The sequence below is a fragment of the Lonchura striata genome, chromosome 10, assembly GCF_050655825.1.
Source record: "Lonchura striata isolate lonStrDom1 chromosome 10, ASM5065582v1, whole genome shotgun sequence".
Taxonomy (NCBI): domain Eukaryota; kingdom Metazoa; phylum Chordata; class Aves; order Passeriformes; family Estrildidae; genus Lonchura; species Lonchura striata.
Window position 1 is genome coordinate 10,314,670 of NC_140712.1, and position 21,272 is coordinate 10,335,941.

Consider the following 21,272-nt stretch of genomic DNA (forward strand, 5'->3'; position numbering starts at 1 on the left):
AACCTACTCTCCCTCATAATTTCTGTTTCTGCTGCTCAAGTAATCTTGATAAGGGAAGAGAGAACTCAGTCTCTACAGGCTTCTTGAAAATCCACTCCAGGGAATGAAAGACAATCACCAGGGTCTTACCATAATGTGACCTATTTTATCTTTTAATATAGGAATAGGCCTGCTAATTCTTCTGTGCCTACTCGAAAGTGATGTGTAAGCATGATTTCTTACCAGAGAAATCTGTCCAGCAGCAAGCAACAGTGATACAGTGGTAACCTTTTGGACCAGGTGCTGATACATACACCTTCTCTTAAATGCTCATTTGCTTTGTACAAAGGCTGTACTGCATTGTGAATTGCAGCTGATGCTTTTTCATTGAGCCTGTTAGGCTGAAAAATATAATGTGTGTGGAATAATTTTAAAAAGAAAGCACTTTGGGACATGAGAGTTTTGCTTCTGTCATTGAAAATACTAAATACTTGTTTGTTCACAGATATTCTAAGCTTCAGGGGCTTTTATATTTTATACTGACCTAATAATTGCTTAATAGCTACTTTTGTTATGACTTTATACTGACTTAGTAATTGCTAATTACTTTGCTTTTAAAAAACTTGTTTTATCAGTATTATTTCAGGAACCTGAGTTGCATAAAGAAAGTATCTTTCCATCTTCCCACTTTAACCCTTGTCAAGCAGGGATGGATCCTGGTGGAAATATCAGTGATGGGAAAAACTGTAGGAAGAGCTCAAACTCCTTTTTAGACTCTGAGATCTGTATGGGGGAAACAATGTCAGAAATTCACAGCCATGGGAAGAACTTAATCTGGGTTTGCACCTTGTTAAACATCAGAGAATCAACCACAAAGACAAAAAAGCCATAGAAAACCAGGCTTCACCAGTTGTGCTGCTCATAAACCTACTTGTAAAAATAATGTGTTTTACATTCTTTATTTGCCTTCTGTTTTTTGAGCCTTTTAACATTTTTCTCCACGTAGAGGGTGCTATATATTTTCTCCAATAAAAACTGTTACCCAGATAATCTTATGACTTAAGAAACTGGGATTTAAAGAAAAATAACAAGTATCATGGGATCTGTGGTAAAATTAAAGAGCTGGCAATCCCAAATCCAGCTATTCTGCCTAGCACTGCAATATGCTGTTGCTGTCAAGCTGTAAGGGTAGATCTCACCTGGTGGGGAATGGACTTGCAGTGTTGAGTATGTGACTTGCACTCTTGATTAGTGTAAAAAACTGAACTCTAATTACATTTATAGGATCTTTTCTTCATCAACCTGAAGAACATTTAGGCCATTTGAACTTTAGGGTTGCTTTTTCTTATAATAAACTGAGAATTGGATGATTGTTGGGTTTTTTTTCTGACTAGGAATTCTTTACTAACTTGTTCAGAAGCTTTTCTGCTCAAGAACTGTCTTTTACACAGTTGCTAGTTCTGATTTTAGCTTTTCTTTTACTGAAGGATATTGTCAGAAGTTTGCATGAGACTTAGAAGCTTCATTTATGTTTAGTTTCAAGAAGATACACACTTTGGTGCCAGGCTTTTTCAACAGGATTCCCTGGAGAAAGGAGCCCTGGTGCAAAAACGTAATGACAGCTGTCTCTTCTCTGCCTTAGAGCACTATTCAGAAACATAGAGGTTCCATGAAAACCAAAGACACTGTACTTGGAATAAAACATTTGAGCACTGTAATTATTCTAATACTGTTAAAGTTGGGGTAGATTTGCCTTTAAGCAAGGGATTGTATTGAATTATGACAACTCTTAAAACCTGACGTTGTGTGGAAGCTGATATTTTCTTAGGCCACCTCATTCCTAAGCCATTTTTGAATCTAAGATTCAAGTTATTGAACCACTTAGCATAGACCCAGTTGTGATGAAATCAGTGGAGGTTAGTACCTGTAATGCTCTTCACTTGTTCATTGTCCACACAAGATGATTTTCAGCTGAAAACCCAACCACTTGGTGTTGTGTATCTAAAACATCAGCTCAATGGAAATCTTTTGCTTTCTTGAGCTTTGGTTGCTCAGTCTAAAGGCTTAAACACTGGGCAGGAGGGTGAATTATCGTGGATGGACTCCTGTGTTCACTTGTGTTCCTGTCAGTAAGTCACTGTTACACCTTTGCCTCACCTTAGCTACAAGGTGATGGGACTGGATGATTGGATCCATGGAACAGCTTGTGCAGAGCCTTACAGTCAGAGCAGGCTCAGGTTGCATTTGAGATTATTTACCTTAGTTCACTCCACATAATGGTTTTTTGTTTTTCTGGGCACTGAAGCTTTTTCACCCTGTCTCGTAGTTTGAACTTTTTCAAAAGTGGGCCTGCCCAGTGGTGTTTACAGTTTGATTGGGACCTATTTCTTTTCTTCCACTCTTTTGTAATAGTAAGCAGAGATTGTCTGCAGATATGTAATAAAGTATTTAAATATTATTGAAATGTGTACATATTCCTTATTAAAGAGTTACATAACCAGGAACATGTGCTATCCATCACTTCCAACAGTGATGGATACTAAGTGTGTATATATTCCTATATGTGTGTAAATATGATATATAATGCAAATTTTTAAAAATGTTGCCAGATTGAAACACAAGCTGTGTCTTTTTATAAGTAAAGCTTTTGATTTTTTCATTGAAGTTTTATATTTTTAGAAGCTTAAACTAAGAGCTGTTTGATTTTGATTATTTGCTTAGACATATTATTGCTGGTCAGGGAGTAGGTTCTACTGCTTTATCCACGATGGAGTTCATTATTGTAGGCCATCACTGCCATAAAGTGTTCTGAGGGGTTTTTTTTTAGGGAGGGATCCCTGGTGGGGTTTTTCCTTTCCACTGGGAAATAAGATACTGAAGTGTGACTCTGTGTGACCTAAATGGTGTCATTTGTTGAAAGGAGGCTGTTTGAGGAGGAAGGGCGCGGTCAGTGCCGGATCCCCCCGGCGCTGGCGGAGCTGCGGCGGCGCGCGGCTGGCGGCAGGGGGCGCCATGGCCGCGGGAAAGGCCTCGGGGCCGCGGCGGGCGCGCCCGGTCCGGCCGGGATGGACAGGGACGGACAGACAGCGAGGGGAACCAGTGGTACAGGGCGAAACCCCTTCCTAAAGAGAAGGCATGGTAGTGAAAATGAGCTGTGGCAAGGTTATGTTTCGTAACCTTTTTGGTACTCTGGGGAGTGTTTTGTGGATTCCTGGGGAATGTGTTTTTTAAGATTGCTTGCATGTGTTGTGTAAGATTATGCACATGCACTTCATCTTTATTCAGAGATTTTCTCTATCACTCTGCCTTTATGAATACTGAGTAAAGCTAAGGATATGTTTTATTTTTTGGCTAAGCTAATTTCTTTTGGAAAAGGGTAAGTGTTTTTTAAATGTCTGTAATTAGGATAAACTCTTGATCAAGGAAAAAAGTCTTATTCAGTTAATACTCTTGTTAGAATGTGATTTTCTTTAGTTGATTTTGATCTTTGTATGGAGACTGTTGGCAGGGAAGGTACAGGACTGACTCCAGTGGGGGCAGTAGACCCTCCTGCACGGAAGACAGAATCATAAGGTACACATCTGGTACATACTGGATTAAGGAAAAGCTTTGAGAAGGAAGATAGAGTAACAAGAGATTTGTAGAAGCTGAGAGAAAACCGATTTAGGGAACTTTATAGATGATTGATTTAAAGCTTGGAAAAAACTACAGCAAGTTGTTTTGAAATGAAGAAATTCAACAAAGGCTAATTGTCTATTAATGTAATTTTGTTATCTAGCTCTCACCTCCATCAGTGTGAAACACAACACCAGCTCAGTTAGTTTGAAACTGAGTCTCTGATGAGTGGCCAGATGTTTTCTGCCAAATAGAATGGATAGTTTCTGCTTCCTCTTCCTTGGTGGTAAACTAGCTTACATTTCTCTTCTTTCTACATACCAATTTAATATAATCAAACTTCTAGGGAACAAGAAAAGTCCCTTAATTTATGACTTCTAAATATACTTTGTTATTTGATATGATCAATGTGTTGAAAAGTCATTAGAGAAGATGAAGACAAAAAAAATTGTAAAAAGCTTTTTTAGGAAGTTTCCTTTTTGTTTCTTTGGGAAGCCTAGTTTAAAAGCATAGATAAACAGCCAAATGAAGCAATTTAATTAAAAAATAAAAATTCCCTGAAACAAATCTAACCTGCTCTCTAAAGAAAGATATCACTAATGTAGTTTGCTAGTGTTTATCTTTTATTTTAAGACTTGTGTTTTTTACACAAAACAATAACAGAATAATGTAATACATAATTAGGATAATGTTTGCAGTTCTGAAAATTCTGAATCATATCTTGAAGAACAGTATATTTTTATTTTGCATTATTAATGATGCATTCACATTTGTGACATATGACCTGCATGGGGTTTTAGTTCATGATTTTCACAGCCTGCTCCTGAACTCTCCCATTCACATATAGGATTTCATTGTGTGGTACTTTGTTGCAGTGGCATCTAGAAGGCCTTCTTGTATCTATGTATATTTTTATTTTGTTATTCAGTTACTGGTGATCTCTTTTAACATGAACTAGTGACCTATGGAAGTCCTTCAAATCTGGATTATGCTCTAATTCCATTACACTAGCCCCTTGGAAATACCCTGTTTAGGAATAGGTTAAAAGCCCAGTAGCAGAGGAGGCTGCCAACAGTAAGAACTTCACCAGTAAAAGACAACTTGCTCTGAAAATAAATAAATAATAAAAAAAGTTAGGGGCTTTCCAGTTGGTGTTCCAAGGAAGTTCTTGCGTACAATTGTGTTAGGGAAGCTTACTCTGCCCAAAGCCTCATGCCTTCCTGTGCATTGAGGTACTCCTCTTGTTTAATGTGTGATATGAGGATAAAGTCATGGAGGAACAGTTTGAAAATCTGTTCTTTAACCCCTTTTCAGACTGATGCCAAAATCCATGGTGTGTCAGTGGGTTTCAGGGGGACTGTACGCAGATCAGAGTAAGTCTGGTACATGCACCGAACTTCTTATGCTTAGAAATTGTTTTCTTAAAAATGTAATAGCCATGCTAAGTGTCAAGTTCCTGTTTTATTTTATCTTCCAGTAAGCACTCACCCATGTGCTTAGGGGTTCTTACAATACTCTAAACATAGCATGTTGTATTTATGTAGAAATTTTGGCATGTCAATATATCTTACTGGTTGATGGTGCTTTCTGTTCATTTTTGTTTGTTAATTTTGTTAACATATAACTTTTCCAGAAAATGAAAAGGTTTGGACAGGAGCTTTCTATTTTGAGGAAATGAAAACACTTTTCATATGTTCTGGGAGGAGGCTTCAATAGAAACACCCAAATGGCATGTGAAGTAGATCAAAATAAGTTAAAGTATGCTTCCCAAATATTTGTGTTGGAAGAACTCTACACTTTTTATTTCATAGTGAACATTTCTTTTGTTACTTGGAAAATATATGTTCTAAAAATACTATGCTGTGAGAATGTTTAAACTTCTGTAAACAAGGAGCATCCAACCTAATATGGGTGTATTGCAGTATCAAATTGCTGTACCAGGAAAATGAAGCAGCTTCACTTTAATTGTTTAAAAATCAATGGGTTTCTTCTTGAGACTTCATGATTAGGATGTAATATTGATGGGAATTAATGGTCATGGAATATGTAACTTTGAAAATGTTCTGTCTTCTCAAGTTCTGTTGCCGATTGAGAAAAGCCAGGCCCTTGAAACAGTCTATAATGATGAAAATTAATTCTGGATTATGATTCAAGCATAAATAGAACCCAGTTTTTTTTGCTCTGTGTGGTTTTTTTTACAAAAAAAAAAAAAATCCTGCTAATTGCAAAAACTGCTACAAAAATATGAAGATATATTGCACTGTCATATCTAAAAATATTTTTACTGGTCACCATATGCTTTATACTTTTTCAAAGACTCTCACATATATTACCTTTAACTTGCTTTATCTGCGTAGTTATTTATTTTGTTTCTCTTTATCTGCGTAGTTATTTATTTTGTTTCTCTTGACTTAGTTATAATTAACAATTTGATTGGTTTTAATAGTATTTAGAAACATTAAAATGATAAAAATTCTAAAATTGTGTTAAAATTTCCATTTCATATACCAACACAAGAGCATAATTTATCAGTAATACTTTTCAGAACTGGCTTAGTTCCTCCCTTTAGGAATTTGTTTTCTTTTTTTCATCCAGGAAGAAGAAAGACGTATGGCATCTATTGCAGCAAGGAAAGAGGAAGAAAGGAAGCGTGAAAGCCATAGACAGACCTTGCTTAAGGTATTGTCTGTGGCTCTTCTAAGGTTACTGTAAACCACTTTACAGCAAAATTTATATCCCAATTTTTTTTCTGCAGATATTAGATTATATAGTCCAATATGCCTCCATCTATTTTCACAGCTTCAGCTGTGCACTCCATGACTGAGACTCTGTTCAGTCAAATATGCAAGGTACACTTTAGCAGAAAGCCCACATTGAACATATGTCAGTGGATGGGAAACTTCATTTTCGTAAATCCAGGCTAAAGTGAAGGACTTCTTCAGTGATTTCACATTCCTTGGTCTCCCCTTTCTAAGTGAACACTCTGGCTACAGCCATGCAGGGTGTTCTGCAGTAGTTTTTCCTTCATTGTTTCCTGTTGAATTTGTTCCTTTCTGTGGGTAGAGTGAGGGGGCCCAGAGGCCACAGGCAGAGTCCAGCTGTTGTCTCTGTCAGCAGAACCCTGATCCATCTTATCTCCCAGCCCAGCTGACCTGGCTGGTGCTGACACACCAGAGACAGAAGTGCCCCACCAGGGGAGACCCTGGTGTCCTCCAGAACACTCTTCATGGGGCTGCTGACTACATGAGCTGTGCTCCTAACAGGAGACCAAAGATCAAGAATCTAAGAGTATCTATGTTCCATTTACTGTGTGACTATCACCATTTGGCTCCAAGTCCCTTTTTTCTGAGGAAAAAAGTGCCTACATTTTTTTGTCAGCCAGTAATGCCTATACAATCTCTTTCAATTTGGAAGTCAAATAAACAAGAAATGTTCATGTCCATATTAAGTTTCCTAGGTAAAATCATATTTCAAGAAGGGGATTAGACTGGATTAGTTGCAGGAGGCCATAAGAATTGTAGCAAACATATGTAACTGAAAAGACACAAACAGAATGTTAACAGTATGTTAAAAGATGTTTTAAGTATATCAAAACCCCTCCAAGAACCTAAACATATGAATATGGGGGGAAATTTTGTCCAGTGAATAAGAATGTTTTGCTTTCATGTATATTTGTATCCATGTATATTTCTATTTGATTAAAAATATTGATATAATAAAAAAAGATTTAGATACAGTTTGAGGGTGGTTTGGGGTTTTTTAAGCAGTGTTGTTGTTTGGTTTTGGTATTTTTACTTTTCCTGCAAGATATTGATGTATTTAAAGTCCTTTCAGATTTGAAGGGTTGGTGACAGATCTTAGTAGCATAAAGAAATGGAAAATTAGTAAAGAATTTTCACACATGGCATTCTCTGGCTGTTGAAAATGTCCCTGACTAGAAAAAAAAATTAGGTATTTATCTGTAGTTCATGTTCTTAGCCATTGATGTAGTGTTTCCTTTTAGCAGAGAGATTGTTTGTCTTGGTGGCCTAGATTTTAAAGTGCTTTTACCTAGTGGAAAATTTCCTTAGTACAAAATATTTTTAACACCTAGTGCCAATCCTTACTCAATTTCAGTATTATGTTTTAGAGTTTAATTTTATCAAAGTATATTTCCTATCTTCAAATACTAATATTTTTCATATGATTTAATGATTTTGTAGATCTTTTTGAATGGGTTGTTATGATTCAGGCTTTTTTTCCTGTTCCGCACCTTTGAATTGAAGGAACAAATATGCTCATAGATACAGTGTCCAGCAAAATAAGTTGTCAACTATAGGTTTCTTCATAGTTAAATCTGAAAAAATATTTAGAGATCTATGTTCTGCAATTTTCTTTTACCATCACGTTTCTCCACCATTTCTTACACTATATGAAGTGTAAATGAAATTACAGGCACTTGTTCAGTAGCAAACAATTGCTGTTTTCATGTATGTACTGCTTTGAAAATGTTTATTTCAGCAATGTCATCTCTTCTTTTTCCCTTTCTGATACTTGTCTGCTCAAACAGCAGAATTTCATCTCTTTTTCCAGACTTCTTTTTTATTGCTTCCAGCCCACTCTTCTGGAAAAGCTTGAGATGCACTTTGAAATGTATAGAGGATGACATTCCTTTCCAACAGTGGTTGAACTTAATATTTACTGGAACAAGAGAAAGTTACTGCTAGCAGAATCTTCAGACTTGTAAAATTTGCATTATGTAAAAGAATTTATGGAAGTTTTTGAAGTTCTGTAGGAATCCAACAGCCCACATCTGAGGCCTAACAAAGCAATAGAGCTGTACAGTAATTGAGGTTGAGAACCTCAGCCTTGAGAACAAAGAATTTTCTAAAAATTGCTGTGATAAAAAACACTGATGATTCCAGCTTCCCTCCCTTTCTGTGACATGGAGCTCAGTCATTGAGGAAGTCTGTAAGTGTTGAGCAACCAGTGCTCTCTAACCAGAGCATCAAAAGTCCCTAGACAAATGGAACATGAACTAGAGTTCTGAGCTCTTTAAAATGGAAAAACTTGCAGAAGTAGCAATTTCCATATCCTAAGTAGCTTAACTTCATACTTTCCTAAATTGTGGATTTATTATGTTACTTTTCTTCTTTCTTTATTGCAAATTTTGTGAAATTATTTGCTGGCACTTATGCAAAATAGCACTAGAACAACGCATTGATTTTAGTGCATAACCACCAACCACTAGTAGAGTTTCTTCAATTTGAAGCAATTTAAAATGTTTTGCTTAAGCAGCATGTTTCACAACAAACAAATGTGTTGATGCTGCCCTGTCATGCCTTTTGGTGACTCGTGTATCTCATTTCAGGAAAAGAAGCGGTTAACGATTGGTAACATTGCTCGGCAGTGGGAGATCCAGCAGAACCAAGTTGCTCTTGAGGCTTCTTTAAACAAAGATAAAGAAAATGAGCCCTGCCAGATCAATGGCAGTGATGCATATGTATTTCCTGAAGAAAGCAGGTATTTTATTAGGTGATGCTTTTACCTGTTCAAGTCTTAAATTCCAGGTTATGACTTCTCACCACTGAGATCTTGCTGTATTTCATTATCCAAAGTAATGTCTATGCACATCAACCCTGAAAAGATGGTTTACTTTGCTTTTGACCATTCATAATAAGTAACATCTTTAAAAAGAAATAGAGCAGTAACTCATTGCCTAAAGAAGTGCAAGCTAAATTATTATGTGATTTTGCTAAATAAAGGATAACTTCATGTTTACAAGAAATGCTAAATGTGAATTCCTGAGCCTTCTTGAGGCTGTTCTTTTCCTTAACAGCTTAGATTGTTGCCTTCAGTTTAAATGAACAAAATCAAGATGTATGATCATTATGAAGATTTGTAATCTCTTTGTATTTCAAGAGGTTTCATAGTTGTATTCAAGCTCTTAGTTTGAACTGCAGCATCTTTTGTTGGACTGCTTTCACATCCGTGCTATTTTAACAGTAGCAGTTACCAGACTTAGTTTTATTTTCAAAATAATTTTAGTATTCTTGGTTTAAAATATATTATTTTTGCTTAATTGCATCTAAAAGTGTGGCCATGTCGCCAGAACTCACTGCAGAACTTAATGAGCAGTGTATGCCTTGGATTGGCTAAAACCAAAAGTAGCACTTCAACCTTGGCTAGCTCAGGCAAATGCCTGAAAAACTAGTCTGCACAAATTGAATAGCAAGCACAGCTTCCTGCTGTCCCTGGTCAATGCTGCAAATGTCAGGCATGCTCAGGAAATCTTTATCTCACAAGTAGAACCCATCTAAGTTTCAGTCTTTTATGGCTAGAACTGGTTCTTCAGTCAAGTGCTGCATCTTTTGAAACACTTTTTCCTTAGCATTTTTAAATTGTCATCATCTTTGCTATTCTTGCACTTCCAAAGCTTTCCCCTGAATGCATTTACCCACTGTTTTCTTGCCTGATTGGTTTCTTTGCTATTTCATTCAGTGTTGGTAATCTCTCCCCCATGACCAAGTCAGTCTAACTATGGTAGTTTGACTGTTTGTCTGTTAATGAACAAATTCGCATTGCTCAAGAACTGATGCTGTTTTGATGTATGTGTTTTATCATAGTGAAGAATTTCAAGATGAGCTACAAAGCAATAAAATTGCAGGTGAAATTCAGAATAGATAAGTAATTAGAGCTTCACATATGGAGTGATGGACTCTCAACATTTTCAGTTGAGTGAAATTTTAGAGTTCTGATTGTTATTGTCGAGAGAACATCAGTCAAATGATTGCTACTAGTCAAAATGTATTAAAAAGACTAAGAATATTGTAAAGAATAAAATAATAACAATTATTACATGAACTTGTCATTTGTGCTTATCCTGAGGTCTTTGTACACTTTTAAGTCCAGCCAGCTGAGTGTATAATGTTTGAAGTAGGACAAAAAGAGATAGGATTCAGGAATACCTGGATTTATTCCTTAATTTTAAAGTTGCTTTTGTGATTTGGAAAGGATATTTGAAAGAAATGCTTGAGTTGCTTATGTCCACTTTTACATTTCATATAGCAAACAGAATGTGAAGGGGATGTTGCTTAAATAAATACATTGTTTGAAGTTTTGTTTAGATATCTAAAGCAATATGAAATATGCTAGGTTAGCATTCTGAGCTAAAATTTTAAAGCAAATTATTAAATATGAATAGACTCTTTATTTAATTTGACCCCACCACCAACTCAAATACACCCAGACCCTTTCTGCTGAAGAAGTAGAACAAATACAGTGTTACTTGATGGGAGAAGGGTTTTCCAGCCTTAGTGTATTTGAACAGATGGGGTACTGAAAATGAATGAATGCTGAGAAATGCCATTGTATTTGACAGTTGAGTTTTGATAAAAGAAAGGACTGTTATTCAGTAGAGTAATGATATTATTTCAAAATCATTTCATTTATATTACTGTATTTTTATTTCCTCTACAGATCTCTTGATACAATCCTGAGCAGTGCAGTACAAGGCTTGTCTGTTCTAGAGTCTCATTTAGTGGAGGTGGAAGGAGACACTCTTGGCTTGTATGGTGCTGGGGCACTGGAGTGCCTGGATCGAAACTGGAGTGTTCAAACAGCTGGCATTATTGCCACGGTGTCCTTTATGTTCATAGAATTTGATGAAATTGTTCAAGTGTTAGCAAAACTGAAGACAAAATTTCCTAATTGTGTGGTGAGCATGCCTCATGTTTCAGCTCTGAACAGCTATGGAATATGGATTGTCTAATAGAACCTTACTTTGGCATAGCCCCCCCACTAAGTGCTTTCATGTCAATAGATACAGTTAAGAATTGCATATTTTCTCCTGTTATAATGATAACCTCGATACTTAAAAATTAATAATTGAAATTTAGATTTATTTTCAGACTGATGTTTATTTCTTTTAATTTCTTGGACCTACCTAATTATTTTTAAGTTGCAAAACTTGTGTAAATACCATATGGTTGTTCTGTACTATTGTTATGGATCCATTGTATCAGGAAGACTTCATTTGTGTCATGAGTTCAAAGAGCAAATTGCTGACAGGATAAAAAGATTAGAAGGAATAGTTAACTAAATCAGCACACTTCATGAAATTCCTCAGTTCTTGCTGAAGGAAAGCAACATGAATGAGAAATCTCTTCAGTATGTGTTTTTTTCTTAGTCATTCAAATCAGGCATTTTAATGCAAATAGTAAAATAGGGATAGCAAACATAAGCAACTTGTAGCTCAGACTGATTGGTTCTGGAGCTTCTGCTGCTTCTCTGCGTTCTCTTTGAAAACGGAGTGGCACAGAATAGAATCACTGTGTTCACTCTTTCTTGTTTCCTTATTTAATGTATTGGGGTTTGACTGTTTTCAGCACCTGAAGTTTAAGGAGACAAATCTTGTGGCACTGCAGCAGTTCAATGCACTGGCTGAAATGCATCGCATGGAACAGTTGACAGTTGATCCTCAGGGAAATCCAGTTGTCAACTTCACTTTGTGGAAATACTATGTTCTGTTCAGACTGAACCATTTTAATCTACAGAAGATAAATGGAGTGAAGGTAGGATGGTGTTGCTTCATATAAGTGCTCATACAGGATAAATTAGTGTTATTTTCAAAAGAGCAGATTAATTCCTAAAGAAATGAGCACAACCCTGTCAGTGTCTTCTCAGTTTTAAGGGGTAAAAGAATTAAGTAAACTTCACCATGTAATTTATTGTGCAATTACTATTAAAATTATTATTATTAAATCAAATTCAATGAAATTATTATTAAAGAACTGTACAATTTAACTTGATTTTTAAGAGCATTTAAAATTATTTTGGAGAAAATCACAGCACTGACATTGAATACTTAGGCAAAAATGTGTTTGACAGACTCCTTAGTAGTTTACTGTACGTGATTATTTACAATTGCCAGTGTTACAAAATACCATAGAATCATATTTTGTGCTTTAAGCCTGTTACAGGAAAAGTCTGTCAAATATATTTTAAATTGTTTTTTTCTGCTTGCTATGTAAAAGGTCTTTAGAAGTTTTTTTTTGTTGTTGGGTGTGCATTTTATGTTTAAATAAATAGAAAGGACACTAATATTGCTGTTAAAGTACTGTTCTTTGTACTTTGTGTTCCCTTTTACATCAATTGAAAGTAAATTTATTCAAGCATATAAACCAGCTATTTTATACATGGACTTTGATCACAAAGGGGTAAAAATAGTTACAATGCAACACAATGTTTGAATGCACATTCACTTTTAAATGCTAAGTAAGTTTAAGAGATGTTATGGAAGTTAATTAGAGCAAAGATAATACACAGTTTTAGCATTTAGATCTGGTATTTTAATTTGGTCATCTTCATATGTTTTGGATTAGATATACTTGTTATCTGATCCAGCCAAAGCTGGATGTTATGGTTTACTTGGTTTTAGTTGTGCGAAACATATATTAGTTGCTCAGAAGACTAGGAGTGGCTAAAGACCTTAAATGAATTAACTAGCAAGGAAAGGATGGAAACAGGACTCACTCCAATAGCACAGTATCTTGAAAAGGAAGAAAGCTTAGTGATAGTAATCCCATGAAAAACATAGAATAACTTCAAATTTAGTACTTTGCTGAAAAAATTCTCTTCAAATTTGATTTTAAAAGGACAATGTTTATTTATTTTTATACTGCATCATATTTTCAAAATCTTCTAGTGATTCAAATGAAAAGCAAATAGATAAATCTTGTGTTTGGTCTTCATCAAGAAACAAAGTAACACAATTGTTTAAGTAGACTTTTTGTTACAATCTCAAGGTCAACAAATTCAGTCTCTGAGGGAAAACTTTGTATTTTATAGTTCTTGGGGATTAATATAGAAAATGGAGCACATGTAGCACAGCATGATTTTATGGAGGACATATATCAGATCTTAAATATGTATGACAAGAACGTTTTTGTCCTCAACAAACTTGTTCAGCCAGACCACACTACATGAAGATGTGCATACAGAAGTTTTTTCTAGAGTCATTAATAATTTGAAAAGTGTCTTAGCTAAGCAGAAGAAAGAGATGAGCTCTGATTGCTGTTTTTCATTACCCTACAGCAGAAGCCATGATATGCAGCTTTGCAGATGTGCATTACCTATTGGATTAATATGAGAAATAGAAAATTCTATTTCAATGTAAAGAGCACAACCCCTGAAGTGATTCTCAGACTTTAGATCAGCCCTAAATAACAGTTCCAGATGACAGAAAGGGAAATGTGCATATTCTGCTATTCTGATTACCATTTGTGTGCAATGTTTGTGGAGCCAATATTGTGTTGTCCACTCTAGGTGCTCAAGAGTTGCAAAGTAAAAGCAATATAAAACTGAATTAACTAAATAAATTGCATCACTCTAGAACTTTTAAACTGTAAAAAACTTCTTTAAAAAACCTTTTATTATCTCCCCAGCCTTCCCCCACCATCCCAGTTAATATTCCAGGCTAGAAGCTGAGTGTTGGTTTCCCCCTAACAATTGATTCTGTGCCCTTGTCCAATTGTTACATTTACTAACTGTGAAGAAACAAATTGTCTTTGAGGTACTACTTGAAATTCTTCCAAGTGATAGTAATCTCAGATTAATTTAAAGTTGTCAAGGTTTGAAGTTACCAAACCCTCCAGACTGCTGTCCATCCAGTGGTATGGAATAGAGTGTGACAGATGCATCCCTTTCCCTGAGCAGGGCCTGCTGGCACAGTCAGTGCCTGCTCTGTGCACTTGGCAAGGAGCAGGCATAAAGCCTTACATTTATGTGATACTACCGCTATTATCTTTTTGTGATTAATGGAGCAAACAATGCACTGCATCAAGATAGAGAACATGAGTTTCTGTGAGCTGGAGAGTGTATTCAGCTTTGCTGTCTCTGTTGACCTGATCCTTATGCTTCTCTTAACATAAATAAATACATTAAAATCACTTATTTCTTCAGCAGACATTTCTGCCTGCGCACTGGGCTTTGTTTCCCTAGCTGCCTTCTATGCTCTTTGTTTTAGACCTTGCTTCTGTTACAGACTGTTCAGCAAGGTCATCTACTCCTAGGCTACTAAGACTTAGTTTTTAAGTGAAAATTAACAACTCCACTGTAAAAGTGGAACTGACTTTACATTTCTAATTTCCTGATCTGTGTTTTGACTGAATTTACCCCCGTATTATGCTATTGCAGTATACTTTAGGCAATTGTAGATTGTATATTCTCTAAACATTACACAAGAATACAATAATAATCTGTTAATGTGGATCAAAATTCCATTCTATGCACACATTTCAATAACACAGAATACAAAGTTTGTCTGGAGGTGCTTAGTAAATATTGTGAGTATTGAAGTGTATTTAATAATGGGTTGCTTTCCTAAAGTATGTTATAGGATGAATGGAAGTTAAATTTCATCCAGAAGTTAAGAAGTCAATGAGTAAGTTTCATTGTCCGGTGTTATCCAGGTCAGATTTCGTGATCATAAAGATTGCTTCTGCACTCAGTACAAAGCCAGGAGTCCAGAAACTGTGCCAGAAAACTTTTGGCAGTTGAAGTCAGTTCATAGTCTGGCCATCAGGGAGAAACACAGGCTATGGTCTCCAGAGATTACAAGCCAAGACAAACAAAAAACAGTAACCACCACCACCAAAGAATGAATCTCTTTCACTTTCTTTACACTTTTCAATTTTGTATAAAATGAATCTTGAAAATTTTTCAACTGTTGAATGTTAGTTTAAAGAGTGACTGGAACTTAATATTGAAACAACAGTATGGTAGACATTTAGAGAAATATAATGAGTGAACACTTATTTTCAGGAGCTGAAAAATAGAAATTTTTTTTCCCTCTAAAGCCTCTCTTTTATAAAACCTTTTCCATGATGCTGCCAAAGTGAGAGTCTGTAAGTTATCTTTTTACATGTGCATGCCCAGAATCTTTCTGGTTCTCCAGCATAACTTAATCAGAAATTTTCCAGTAGACCTTTTGTAAGTGCATGCAGTATGGAGCAGAATTAATATGTCTGGCCTTCAGAAAATGAATGTAAGAAACCTTTTTAAAATTCCTCACTTCACAAAGACTATCATGAAGCACAGGGCAGCATGTATATACATTAAAATATACAGAATGACAGGAACTAAAGCAAGCATTGGGTTTCTTCTAAAATACATTTAAAGTGTCAGTAGAAGCAAATCTATGTTTTGTAGATGTACCTGCAACAGATCTGTGTGCAGTGTTCTACAAAAAAAATTTCAGTTAATTTTGAATGTACATATGTAATGAAATACGAATGTGCTAATTTTGAAATGTAGTTTTTTTTCTTTTTTCTTCCCTTCCCACTCTCTCACAGGTTACTGAAAATGACATTGTAAAGGCAGAAAGGCTCTTTGGCATTCTGGCATATGTGGCATCTTCGGAGCTGCCGCATTATCGCATGCTTTCCTTATTTGGAGAATCCAGGTAAAATAGAAGGAACAGAACTGGAGTTTGTCCAGTACATGTTGTTTAACTCTTTTGCACACTGTTAGAATAAATTCTTTTTAGATAAGAAGATGAAAATTTCAAAAATACCATCTTCTAGAAGGTAGGTCGTCTGCATAATGTGCAGGTGTTACCATCTCCTGGTCTATGTAGCCAGAGGTTTCCCCAGAACTTGTATGAAGTCTGCTGAAGAGATGAAAAGGAATGTGCACACAAATGAACTGCATGTTCAATTCTGCGTTGTACTGGGATTGCTGAAGATTTGTGGACCTTTATGATGAGAATTGGTTATTTTTAGTGGGTATTTTATAATGGGTAATTAATGGTTAACAGGTTTAAGAGTTGTACTGTAAAAAAGGACACCAAACACCCATGTTTTAGTCTTCTATAGACAAATACTTAGTAAAAATTAAAGCTGCAAGACTTCCTATGTAGGAGATGCTACGTGATATCAATTGTTTAGAGACAAATTAATGTAGGGACATCTAGAGTCATACATATTTTGAATAACTTGAGGATGCAAAGTACTTCAAAGCTCAAAAATGTATATTCAAAAGGAGAACCCCCCCTCACAATAGCTAGCAACATCTGCACTTAAAAGTTTTTGATAATTAGCATTGTAAATTTCATTTCACAGGAGGAAGCAATTCCATTATCTGCTGGAGGGAAAGGGAAAGAAATCTGGCATTGGGAGTGAGGAAAGTAGTGATAACAGAAGAAGTGGAGGGGAAAGCACAGCTCGAGCAACATTGAATTACATGACAAAAGATTTTCATATGGAAAAGCTTGAGGTAAAATATATCATTACAAAATATTTACATTTTCTGTTAGGTAACCTTAGGTTACTACTCTTTGAATTTATCTGTACATCAAATTGAAATTGTTGTGTTGAGAATGGTGGTTTTAAGAGATGACTGCTTAATGTATTTACATATCTGGTCAAATATTGTATCTAACTGATCTTTTTCTCAGAATACTGGAAAATGCTTAATTTCTGTCTTTGGTGAAGTGATTCCTCAACACTGCCACAGTCTCAGAAATACATTCTCACCTACAAGCCATATGGAGTGACCACAATTTTTTTAGGAAGAAAAATGTATATTGTCCATGTTAGATTTTCCCTGAATGAATTGGTGAAGAACACCTTCAGACAACATATGAGATAGTGCAAGCTGTAGTAATAAAAAGCTGCTTCATAGCTTTTAAGTGAGCCACAGGAAAATAAATATATAGGCAAAGTACTAGGTTTAATTATTAATAAAATTGCAAGCTGGCTTGTTTCAGACAAGGGCATCAGTCACGCTTGTTTAAGTTCGTGGTTTTGATATTCTAACTCTTTTGCTTGGGGACAGGGGAATTGTTCCCAGGGAGAGTAAGATTTTTTTTAGCCACAACCTCCCTTCTGAACAATCATCATGAGTTCTAACTGTAGGCACTCTGCTTCCCACATTTGTCCCATTTTTTCCTTTTTGATTGTGTGGAAATATCTAAATCCTGTAGTGCAAGAAACTAAATCAAATTCAGTAATCATTGAATTCTGTTATTCCATTGTGGTTTTATTATCTCAGATCCACAGCATAAAAGAAGATGGTGACTGCATGTGTGGAGAGATTAAATTAAGAAAACATTTCAGTCTCAAAAACTGTGATAGCTCTTAAATCTTTGAATGACATGGAGTAAGACAGTATTCCTGTTGTCCTTTACCATGGAACCAGCCCTATAATAGAAGAAAATAAGCTTAGTATTTGTACAGTCCATTAAATAAAAGTGTTGTTTCCTCTTCCCAGTGTAGCAATCCCCACCTTGCCCTTTGCTGTAGCATTGTGCATGTGGCAGCAGGTACTGCAGGGTGCAGAGTACGTCCTGGCAAAAAGGAATTCTTCCAGGTCCCCAGCACCAGCAAACTAACATCACAAATGTGGCTGAAGAAGTGTATTGCTAAAGATTACAGTCTTGGTTCTTTGATTAGTAATTTGGGGTTTTAGCTGAAACTGCTGGAAAGCATTTTCTAACCTTTATTAGTCATTAAAAAACCTTTTGTTTTGGTGGCATGAAGTATGATCAAAAATTTTTAACAATGCTGCCATTCAAACTAGCTAGATATTTAGCTCCAATATAGCTTACTGATCAAAGCTTAAGGCATTTTATAGAAACTTTGCAGAAGCAGTTATTAATACAGTTTGAGTTACTAAAATGCAGAGCTAGTGGTTGCACAAAGCATAGCATCTTTTTATTTTTTTTAAAGGTTCAGCTTTTTTCATTATCTAATGTAATACACATTAGGAACCAGCACTTGCCAGAGTGACCGTGGAAAAGTACTGGCATGTTTTTATATGACAATGTTCTTGTTAGGGCAGGTAGAGAAATATCTACTTTTCAACTGTTGTACTATAAGGATGAAACTCTGGGAAGGGAGGGAAGGAAAAGTAGTTTAGTGTTTAATAATTTCTGTAAATTTTGACTGCTATGCCAAAAAGCAACACAAATGATAATGCTGTAAACAGATATTAATATAATTACTTGAAAGTTAATTTCAGATAAATTAATGACTTAATATAGTATGAATACATTAAGGCTCTGTGGCCACACTCATAAAAGCCTGGACATAGACACTGGGCCTTGCAACATAAAACCAAGGGGAGAAAATACACAATAGCATCTGCCAGCTAATTGCAGTATCCTTTCATTAATTCAGTTTTTGAGAGGGCTTTTGTGGGTTTGCTCTTGCATAACATTTTTTTCCTTATACATTGTGTAATTTTTGTCTCATGCAGGAAATCAAAGAAAGAAAAACATTTTGCCAGACTTACATTGAGAACTTAGTAAAAGAAGCAGCTGACATCAATATGAAAAATGAGTCGTTGCAGAAGCTCTGGCCTCAGCTGTTCATTGAACTTGTCAGAGATGCTGTGATAGAAATTCGCAATAAAAACTCCTACATGAAACTCTGCCTCCAGCGGATCACTGAGCAGAAACAGTAGAGCCCAGGCGTGTTTTCTTGCAGGTTTTTGGTTCACTATTCTCTCATGTTTTACAAACATAAGCCAATAGAATATAAAATTATCATCACTAGGGCAGACTTCACTTCCTCCCCCAAAAGGATGCCTTTAAATCTTAATTAACTCTTAATAGTTTTGAAATAAAAGTTTATGTTCATACTGCTTTTCCAATGCTTCCTTGGCTAACTGAAGTGATAGCAAAGAAATGACTTGGTGATTGTTTTACTAAGTTCTTGTTTATTTTTTCTGCTACCCTTGATTCTGTAGTGCCTACAGCATTGATTTTTAGAACAAATTTACAAAGCTTGCCTTATTTTTATTGAACACTTTTCAATTGTCACTTTTTTCTCTGCTGCTGTTTAAAAAAACCAGGAATAGTAGCTAAGTTTTTTTATGACCAGAACCTAATAAATTATTTTACACCCTGAATTCAATGAAGACTTATTATTGTTGTTTAATTTGTCAGATTACAGAACGCTTTCACATGAGAGTGTTCAGAATATTGACAGTCAATCAGCCTAATTCTCAACTGAACAAATTGCCCAAATATAATTTCAAATGTTTTTTGTTATTGTTACTAAGGTTGTGTGAATTGTTATAGGTAAAATATGATTCCAGGGTATACTTACTTGAGCTTTATTTTGTTAAAATATGTTAATATAATTTATTGTTTTTTTGATTACTAAGTTATTAACTTCTGAGGTTTGCCAAGATCAAATGAGCTAAAATGCATGCATTACATTTGATAGGGAGACTGATAACTACTATTCAGTTGTAATTCATTTTTGTGACTCTGTGAAAATTTCATATTATCAATAAAAATAAATTATTCACTTTTACCTTTCACAGATACTATAAAGAAGTACTGTGTGCAAAGAAAAGACTTAATACTGCATGAAGAGATGAGACACAACTTGCCCCAAAATCAACTGAAGGGATAGAAATAACCCCCATTCCATAGTACAGTAACTACCACAATAAGCAGCTTGCCAGCTTCTGTCCAGAAATGGAATTTAGGAAGTGATAGCAAGTGCAGCTGATTGACACCATGAATAGCATTCTGATACAGGTAGAAAGTTGTGCCATTTAAATTTATTTTTTCGTTCCTTTGTATCTTAACTAAAACAATCCAAAACCTTTGTACATTTTTTACTTAATTAAAACTGTTCATATTTTACTTGGGCTCGTTTATAAAAAAGAAACTAAAGGAAACTTCCTGCAAAGATTTCTATGACTCAAAAGTAAATTTATTTTTAAACTGTATCTAGAAGGTATTTTCTGTCAAAGCAGAGATCCAGATACAGTTTAATTTGTTTTTATGCCCAGAAAATCATGGAACCATGGAAAGTTTGGGTTGGAATGGACTTTAAAGACCATCTAGTTCTAATGCTCTGCCAGAGGCAGGAACGTTTTCTACTAGACCAGATTGCCCGAAACATGCCCAGCCTGGCCTTGACCACTTCCAGGGATGGGGAAACCATAGCTTCTCACCACCTTCACTGGAAGAATTTCTTCTATATATGCAATCTAAATCTTCTCTCTTTCATTTAAAGCCATTCCCCCTTGTCCTGTCTCCACATGCCCTTGTTCAAATGCCCTCTCCAGCTCTCTTGGAGCCCTCACAGGCACTGGAAGGTGCTTTAAGATCTCCTGCGACTCTCATCCAGGCTGAGAAGACCAAGCTCCCTGAGCCTTGAATGAGTAGCAGGAACTGAGTGGTCACAGGGGTTTTGGAGAGTACAGTCTGCTTGCATTCAGGTCAAGCTGGTGCATCTGTGTTGTCTGAGAGAATCCTGCTTCAGGGCACCTGACAGGTTAACAGTGATGTGGCTACTGTTAAATGCAATTTTCCATTTGGTTCATGTTACATTTGCAGGTAGCGGCTTTTCAGCCTGTGGAATGTAATGGAGGTTAAGTTCCTTAAATTCTAAGGAAGTGTTAGAATTCCTGAAGAAACTGCTCCAGCAGTTGATAGAATGTAATAGAAACAATCACCTATCTGGGCTTTTTGAACTGCTTCATGGAATTTATAATAAGATTAGTTTATTTAGTGGGATTTTTGTTTCCTTTCCATTAGAAAATTACACTCTCAAGTTTTATGGTGCATTTTATTAAAGGAACAAATTAGGGCCCTGCAAAATGTGAGAAAATTAGAGTTTACATTAGAGAAACAGCCAATATAGAAATGATCATGCAATAGGTTTTTGGATCTATAA

The 21,272-nt window shown here is 35.7% G+C and overlaps 1 protein-coding gene across 4 annotated transcripts in view; it reads left to right on the top strand.

Moving 5' to 3' along the window:
- The window catches only part of LRRC49 (leucine rich repeat containing 49), a 43,184-nt gene extending 23,280 nt beyond the window's left edge, over positions 1 to 19,904 (top strand). For 3 of the 4 annotated variants that reach the window (XM_085588697.1, XM_085588698.1, XM_085588700.1), the window contains 7 exons: positions 6,190 to 6,273; positions 8,945 to 9,108; positions 11,053 to 11,290; positions 11,961 to 12,146; positions 15,927 to 16,036; positions 16,695 to 16,848; positions 18,832 to 19,904. In XM_085588697.1, coding sequence (XP_085444823.1) covers positions 6,190 to 6,273; positions 8,945 to 9,108; positions 11,053 to 11,290; positions 11,961 to 12,146; positions 15,927 to 16,036; positions 16,695 to 16,848; positions 18,832 to 19,038 — 1,143 coding nt within the window. In that variant the 3' untranslated portion in view covers positions 19,039 to 19,904. The remainder of the gene's footprint in view (positions 1 to 6,189; positions 6,274 to 8,944; positions 9,109 to 11,052; positions 11,291 to 11,960; positions 12,147 to 15,926; positions 16,037 to 16,694; positions 16,849 to 18,831) is intronic. The other variant, XM_085588699.1, reaches the window with a different exon arrangement.
- The last annotated feature ends 1,368 nt before the right edge of the window (positions 19,905 to 21,272 follow it).